An 8,892-nucleotide genomic window follows, 5' to 3' on the forward strand; every position below is an offset into this window, starting at 1 on the left:
CTATCGCCCAAGGCGCGAGCGGGGTGTTGCGATTTTTATCGCCAACTACCCAATTACGCCTTTATTTACAAGGCAACAATACGCGTGGCTTGTGGGTGTGTGCAGGTATCGCGTAGTCTAAGGAAGTACGAACTTCCGCTTCGCAGCTACCTGCCTATAGGTGGAAGCTAACTGTTTGTTAGCTCCACCGGGTTAGTTAGTCTAACCCTACACACACCCTAATTGCGCGCTCTGCTGGTACTGTCGCTCGGTGACTAACCCCCACTTACTTACTCTAATGTGTAATAAAACACTTAAAAAGCAAAAAGTTAACCCAAATACAGTTAGTCACCTTTTATTTTCACGTTAGAGCGACTACGGACGTCTCTTCGACCCCTGGGGTTAGTGTGCTCTCGGCTCACAAAAGCAGTTATTATTGGGTCGGAGAGGCGTCTTTCCCCTACCGCAGAGCACGTACCGGACGAGCCACGCGTTATTTTACCCGCTCGCACCTTATTACGCACGCGCGCAAACGTCTCTCTCTCGCGCGCGTTGCTCTCTTTTTTTCGTATAGTTTCCCCCGTGTGTGAGTCTTAAATTAGTTGGGCGCCATGTAACAGGCTGTCATTTAGTCAATAAATCGTTGAATCCACCTAAAAGTGACTATACGACGCCTTGTTATCTATGTGCTCAAAGCACAGTGACCTACCTTGCCTCGGAGTGCGCCTGCGCAGAGTCTCTTCGAGGTTCCGAGTTGGGTTCCCCCAACTCGCCACTTAGCGGCGCTGTCGCTCTAACTAATAGCGCTCGTGCGGCCGCTACTGGAACCTAGGTTGAGGATTCCCGCCTAACGTCTCACGCACTTCGTGCTGTGTTACCGGCGAATTCGAATACAATGTAAACAAAGCTAGGCGCGACCTCCGGACAAAGGAATGACAAAATAACGACAATCTTACTCGGAAATAACGATTCAGATGCACTTTATTAAACGAATTAACTTACACGGGAAATTGGCCGAGAGACTTACGCACGCACGCGTGATTGACAAAACACGCTGACTGCGAGAGAGAGAGAAAAGACCGCGAGTAACGCGAACTACCTGCTCGCACGCAATGTATAAACTCTTCGCGCTCGCTGCGCGGATTCGCACGCCAAATTGTAACAACAGTTCAGAAAAAGGAAGGTGCACCTACCGCAAGGACGATGTGGATACGGTGGCCAACCGTATCCGATTACGAATCGTCGAAACGCCGCTACGCTGCTCGCCGCACCTAATGCTGTTGCCGCCGCTGATGCTGCTGTTATTGCTGTTGCTGCTGTTGCCACTGCAGTAATCACCGCTACCGCTACTGCTGCTGCTACTGCTGCTGCTGCTGGCACTCACCCACGCAAGTTCGCAATATCACCCGGAACAATGTCAGTGGCAAAACAAAACACAGCGCGAAAACTCGGGACGGATAGAGGTTAGGCGCACAGATTGACTGAGTGACACAGTCGTACTGCCGGTTGCTACCTCCCCTCCCGGTCAGTGCCCCTTACGCGCTCTCTCTCTCTCGCGAACCGAACGCGGCTCACCTCGCTTAACCGCTAATTACCTCGCGCGAGTCAAACGATTTTCGGCAATCGTTGCAAAGATATAATTAATGAAATTATTGTTAATAAATAATTTATATATATATTTAAATTTATAATATTTATAATATTATTATTAGTTAGATCCAAGATTGGAACAGTCAACCCTTCGGAATTTGCTGGTAAAAAGGCCAACAATTAAAACCAGAACCGAGTTAATAAAGTCCATAGGGTAATCATTTATCAATCAAAATGCTTATAACTTTAGCTATGTTTTGTTTTTTAAAGGACTCGTGAGACAGTAAAACAGCTCTGTCTAACATATTATAAATAATATTGCGTTTTAAATGTACAGTGTGATTGGAATAAAAAATCAGAACTCTACCTGAACACGTTGATTTTTGGTACCAATTCGTAATAATTTTATTTCCCACAATAGACAAAGTCAAATCTAGAAATGGAATTCTACCATTATTCTCAAATTCATATGTGAATTTTAAATGGTTATTGTAACTATTAAAAACCTGTAAAACAATATTGATATTTTCCTTCTTTATACACAATATAGTGTCATCAACATATCTATAATAAAATAGAAAGTTACAATTGTATTTACAGTGCCGCTCACGCACTTTTACCCCCCCACGGGCAAAATCAGGCTAACTTCAAAGTTTTATATCTCTGGAAGAAATTAACGTACAGAGACGCGCATCGGTGCGTTTGAAAGGTCTTTCGGAGAGCTTTCAAATGATATGACTTACGGTTGCCATCGATTGTTTTTTTAAATTTTGCAACAATTATGCAAAATTGAAAATTCTGAAATTTTTTTATTATTTTTGACAATTAGCCAATTTTGGAAAAAAAATCGTACGAAAATTTGAAGTACACCATTTTTTAGCTATTACCAAGCCCTATCTGAATCACTCATCAAAAATTTATTTTCATCAAATATGACGCGCGCACGGGCATTTTTTCCTGGAAGTGATAGTTTTTTTCAACATTTTTTATCTCCGTCAAATTGTAACAATCGAAAAAAATTTATAAGAGAAAAAATGTTTGTTGTTTCACGTAGAATACTGCAATAATTTTTTTTTGGTTTTTCGAAAAATTTTTTTTTTCGGTTTAAATTATTTTTCAAGATCGAAAAAAAAAGAGTTTTTTTTTTATGTAATTTACGATACTTGTTATGTAGTATTATTGAATGGGTGGAAAAAAATTTTTTTTTGTGGTTTCTCATCTTTTTAGCGTACCAACTGTGAGAAAAAAAAATTGAAAAAAACCGAAAAAAAAAATTTTTCGAAAAACCAAAAAAAAAATTATTGCAGTATTCTACGTGAAAAAACAAACATTTTTTCTCTTATAAATTTTTTTCGATTGTTACAATTTGATGGAGATAAAAAATGTTGAAAAAAACTGTCACTTCCAGGAAAAAATGCCCGTGCGCGCGTCATATTTGACGAAAATAAATTTTTGATGAGTGATTCAGATAGGGCTTGGTAATAGCTAAAAAATGGTGTACTTCAAATTTTCGTACTATTTTTTTTCCAAAATTGGCTAATTGTCAAAAATAATAAAAAAGTTTCAGAATTTTCAATTTTGCATAATTGTTGCAAAATATAAAAAAACAATCGATGGCAACCGTGAGTCATATCATTTGAAAGCTCTCCAAAAGACCTTTCAAACGCACCCACGCGCGTCTCTTTACGTTAATTTCTACCAGAGATATAAAACTTTGAAGTTAGACTAATTATGCCCGTGGGGGGGTAAAAGTGCGTAAGCGGCACTGTATCTTTCAGCAGTAATAAGCAAGAAGTTTCTATATCTTCCATAACTGTTAAACAAATATTGGACTTTTTTTTATTAATTCGATTTCTAGAATAAGGAGACTAATAAAGATATGGACATGATTCTTTTTTTAAAAGACGCGGAAAGAGTTTCACTTTTAAAATGTAAATAATAAAATACCAAATCATTTATTTATGCCACTGTTATAAACAATTTTTTCAAAAAATCGAAATAGTTTATAAAATAAGTAAGTAAACTAAGGTAAAAAATGAAATTGTTTTTCTATAGTTTAGATTTTTCATAATTAAGTGCATACTCAAGCTAATCAAAGTTTGATATAGTTTTGCTACAATCATGGTGAAAAAGTACATATGGTTTTGTAAACTTGTGCATTGAAGACTAGTACATTCAAGACTGTCATTGTAAATAAAAGTAGAAATTTTATTTGTGATTACAAACAACGAATTACCAGATGTTAGTGTTTGTATCAAAAACAAAACACAATCCACGACAATAAAGAAATTAGATATTTAGTATAAAATTTATTAGAAACCAAAATTGTATAAACAATATGTTCATATATTTTATGAATATTTATTTGTTATATTATGATAATATACTATCAGTTTGTTTGTTGGATTCATTTTTTGCCATTGTAATTTTATAATAATTTTATATTAAAAAAAATCTTTTTTCCTTATATTTTATTGGCACATATACTATTTTGTTGCGTGTAAAGAATTTTGCTGGCTGTATTATTTTTACTTTACAGGTCCACTGGAAAAATTAAAATATTCCTGTTCAATCAACGACTATATCTACTGGTGTCAGTTCTGCTTAGTATCCGTATCTCTGACAGGTATTAATTTATAATTCATTTAATAAAAATTAATGTTATTCACTGAAAACAATTAATAATAATTATTTTTTTGGATTTTAACCTTATATTTACCCATGGAAGAAGCAGTGGAAATGTAAAATCTATCACGGAATTGTCGCGGCATACATATATATGGATGCAGGTATAATATATAAATAAATTATAGATATAATTCTTTGTATTAATTACACATAGCTTATAATATAATATAATATAATATAATATAATAGCATATAATATAATATAATATAATATAATATAATAGCATATAATATAATATAATATATAATATGCAACGGTAGTCGATTCAATTAATCGAACCGTTCGCGATTCTGATTTTCGCGCGTTAGTTCTAAGTATTGAGAGAGAGAGGGGGGGCGCGCGATCTTTTGAATTAGCAGTTAAGCCTCAGCTGTTCCTTGAGTAGTACCGCCAAAATAAGTTAGCACAGTGTTTCACCGATTTGCCAATAAAAAAAGTTTACCTGGATTTTGGATACGTGTGCAAGGGTGAGCGAGGATGCAGCGATAGTAGCAGCATCACGGAAGCAGCAGCAAAAGCAACAGATATTATACAGCAGATTTGCGATCGAGGCAGCACAGCTGATTCTGATCTGAGGAGCACCTTTAATTTGCTTCAACAATTACGGCTGATCACCGTAATTGCACCGCAGGGTAGGTGCACCCATGTAAATTAAGTTATGTAAAATATATATATTAAATATTAAGTGCTGTAATAAATAAAAATTAATAAAAAAAAAACAAATTATTTTTGTGTGTTGACGGCTCGCTTGCATTTATTCCAGATAAGTAACTTCACCTCCTTTACATTGTGACGAAGTGGCAACGACACAGATCAGGTGCGCCAGAGGCTTAGCGCAGCCTCAGGTTTCGTTGTCCCAGAGCCTACACTCCTCGAAAGTAGTCTAAAAAAAAGAAAGGGAAGCACGAGCTATTACTTCACTAGAGGAAAGAGAGATAAAAGTAAAGAAATAAAAGATTTTAGTAGGTAAACTAGAGGGGCATCAACTCAGAGGGGTACTAGCTCACTGAGTTGAAGCGTGTGAGTTGAGGTGTGTGCATATTCACCTCACCCCCCCCCCTCCCGATCGGCCCGTGCACTGTCGATTCAACCCCCCCCTCCTACTGAGTTATACCGATGCGTTCTACGCACTCCCCCCTCCCCTACTGAGTTGATCTGATGTGGCGTATACCGGTGCGTTCTACGCACTCCCCCTCCCCTACTGAGTTGATCTGATGTGGCTTGATCTGATGTGGCGTGCGTTCTCTGCATTTCCCCCTCTCCCACTGATTTGATTCCTATGCACTACGCGCGTGTTCTGTGTTACGCGTTTTGATTGTTTTATTGTGTGTGTGTGTGTGTGTGTGTGTGTGTGCGCGCGTGTGCGCGCGTGTGTTAAAAATTTTTAGATTTATCTGAAAAAAAACGGACGGATCGGGGGATCGAACGCGCGTCCTCCGGATCCGCAGGCCGATGCTCTACCGCTAGAGCTACAGCCACTGTTACCACGGGCAATACCGTATTGTGTATACTGGCTACACACGCGATTGATATGTGGGGGGCGGCGGCGCCGGCGGCTGCTGCTGCTGCTGGGGAGGGCCCAAGCGCTAATACAATAAATTTTAATAAATGTTATAAATAGATATTTATTATATAGATATATTATTAATAATTATTTATAAGAAAAGACATTGTTATTAATAATTATTTATTATATAACAAAATATAAAAAATCTACAAAAAATACAAAAAATGTACAAAAATGTATAAAAAACTAACGCCTAGTTTTCGCCATCATCATTATCATCGGCGTCGTCGTCGTCGGCGTCGTCGTCGTCGTCGTCGTCGTCGTCGTCGTCGTCGGCGTCGTCGTCGTCGTCGTCGTCGTCGTCGTCGTCGTCGTCGTCGTCGGCGTCGTTGTCGTCGTCGTCGTCGCCGTCGTCGTCGCCGTCGTCGTCGCCGTCGTCGTCGTCGGCGTCGTCGTCGTCAGCGGTGAAAAATTTTGCTATTTTGTACCGCGGGGCGCCGTCGACGGTTTCGTCCGTGACGCGCAGGCGCTTTTTCCCCGCGATGCGGAGACTCTGCATGAGCGCCGTTGTGGATAATTCCGCGGGCGATCTAGAAAGCTGCCTACTCAACGGAGCTGGCGACGGCGACCGAGAAGGCTGGCGCACAGCGGGGGAATCTTCGGGACTGCTCGACCGTGATGCGAATAATCTTCGCACCACCTGTCTGACCGGCCCGTTCCGATCGACGTGCCGCCTGCTGCCGCGCTGCGGTGGTGATTCCACCCACTGCGGCTGCCGACTGCAGCGACCAGCGACGCAGTGTGCGCACTCCCAGCCCCCGCATACTGGCATGGTGTTGTTGTGATCGCCGACCTGCAACAAAAAAATGAAAAAAAAACTTAGAACATACTACTGCCGATTAAAAAAAAAAGAAAAGAGAAAAAAAGAATCATACCTGTTCTCGTTGGCGGCAGGACGTCTCTTGTATCGCTGGTGGTGAAACTAAGTTCACCAAGAGCGGCTGTTGTGGCGTTGTGATGTCGATCATCATCACGGGTGCTCCTCGAGGCGTCACCAGGTCGACGCATGTCACGCGTCGTGATGGTGGTGGTGGTGGTGGTCGACGCGAGACAATCACCTCGCAGACCATCTCCACGTCGTCGTCGTCGTCATCAGACCTGCAAAAAAAAAAAAAAAAAAAAAAAAAAAGATTCTTTATTTTGAAAAAAAATCGTTTCATATATCTATCTGTATAATAAATATTCAACTTACACATTCACCGTTGAAGATGATCGGGAGCATGGAGACGGTGGCGGTAATTGGAGTGGCGCTGTCCGATGCGTGCTGTAATCGGAAACACTTATATTTATATTATGCCGATAACGCGACTACGACGACGAAAACCGGACATCGCAAAATAAGAAATTTTAAGTACGCGAGAGAAAAGAATGTTAAATTTAAAATTGGAGTATATACTCTCTCTCATATACACACGTACATACATATTATATAACGAATAATACTTTTACATTAATAAATTGATAAATTATCTATATAAAATTTTATCAATTTATTAATACAATATTATTAGATATATAATTGTGTTATTAGTATACAGAAAAAAAAAGAACAGAACCTCTTTTTTTAATTTAAGAACATATATGCTCTTATTATTTTTAAAAAATTTATGTATAACTAATAACATTTTATTAGTATAATGGTATTAATTATAAAAAAACAGAATGAGAGAGAGAGGGTAAAAGAGAATGAAAAAAATGTACTTACAATATTGAAGGTGGAGGTGTCAGCGGCATCCGAATGGTTGCCGCTTCGTGGATGTCGTCGTCGTCGTTCCTCCTCCTCGGCGAAGGTGTTCGCGGCTGCTCGACGACGACTTCGTCCACCGCTGCTTCTTGCACCGGTAAACCGATCAATCCGAAGACTTCATCTTCGGAAAGATCGATGTCCTCGCCCAACGCCTCGATCGCTTCATTAAGTGCGTCTTGCCACGACGCATCGTCCAAGGAAAACAAATTTTCCACCCGTTCTTCACTCATTTTACTAAACACTTCACAACTCCACGACAAAAAAATCACAATGACGTATCGTTGCAAGGCGTTCGAATTTTTATTCATCTTTTGAAACACTAGCCGCGTTTCGGTCATTGGTCGAAGATTTGGGAGTAGGGATGCGAGATACGCGACAGCACTGATTTTGTCGCACGCATAAGACAATCATAATTAGTGGTGGGAGTAGCTAATGAAAATGTGATTAGTGCGGAGAAGAGACGCCAATGTGTATTAATATAGGATCGCGATAGCGCGTACGCTCTTTATTTCTCACGCAACGGACGAAGAGTAGGTGGTGGCAAGCCGTTGGCAGTGACAAGTTGCAGCGAACGAACGATCGGCCCTTTTCTGGGCCACTTTTTTTTTTTTTTTTTTCAAGTTGACGAAGCTGTACAATCCCGACAGTTAATCGATATCATGATCAATTTAAAACAGCACTTTTCAGTGCTAAATTTTCAATAAAAAAATTTATATTATTTTTTTATAAAGCAGCACTTTTCAGTGCTATTCAAACGTATGGTTAAATATAACATAGACTAACTATTTGTTTAATAAAAAAACTTATATAATTTTTTTAAAAAATCAGCACTTTTAAGTGCTATTCAAACGTATGTGCAAATATATCGTAGCTGCAAAGGTAAGTACTAAAACAATAACAATTTGAAATTACGAATAAATTCAACCTTGTGTTTTTCTTTATTCTTACCCCCACCCCTCCCATTTTCAGCGAAACAAGCAGGTAAGTATAAGGTAAGTATTTTTTCCCTTTTCTGGGCCACTTTTTTTTGCAGTGCTAAATTTTCAATAAAAAAAATTTATATTATTTTTCTATAAATCAGCACTTTTAAGTGCTATTCAAACGTATGTGCAAATATATCAGTGCTAAATTTTCAATAAAAAAAAATATATATTATTTTTTTATAAATCAGCACTTTTCAGTGCTATTCAAACGTATGGTTAAATATAACATAGACTAACTATTTGTTTAATAAAAAAAACTTATATAATTTTTTTTTTAAAATCAGCACTTTTAAGTGCTATTCAAACGTATGTGCAAATATATCGTAGCCGCAAAGGT

At 38.8% G+C, this 8,892-nt stretch overlaps 1 protein-coding gene across 1 annotated transcript; it reads right to left on the reverse strand.

Moving 5' to 3' along the window:
• Window positions 1-4,137: 4,137 nt before the first annotated feature.
• Window positions 4,138-7,802, reverse strand: LOC131664167 (uncharacterized). The gene is made up of 5 exons (XM_058935056.1): window positions 7,531-7,802; window positions 7,018-7,089; window positions 6,701-6,923; window positions 6,318-6,618; window positions 4,138-4,169 (listed from the first exon to the last, which is right to left on the reverse strand). The coding sequence occupies exons 1-5, from the start codon at window positions 7,800-7,802 to the stop codon at window positions 4,138-4,140; spliced, it is 900 nt and encodes a 299-aa protein (XP_058791039.1).
• Window positions 7,803-8,892: the final 1,090 nt, after the last annotated feature.

Source organism: Phymastichus coffea, unplaced genomic scaffold (assembly GCF_024137745.1).
Source record: "Phymastichus coffea isolate CEN01 unplaced genomic scaffold, Cenicafe_Pcof_1.1 PCOF00042, whole genome shotgun sequence".
Classification (NCBI taxonomy): Eukaryota; Metazoa; Arthropoda; class Insecta; order Hymenoptera; family Eulophidae; genus Phymastichus; species Phymastichus coffea.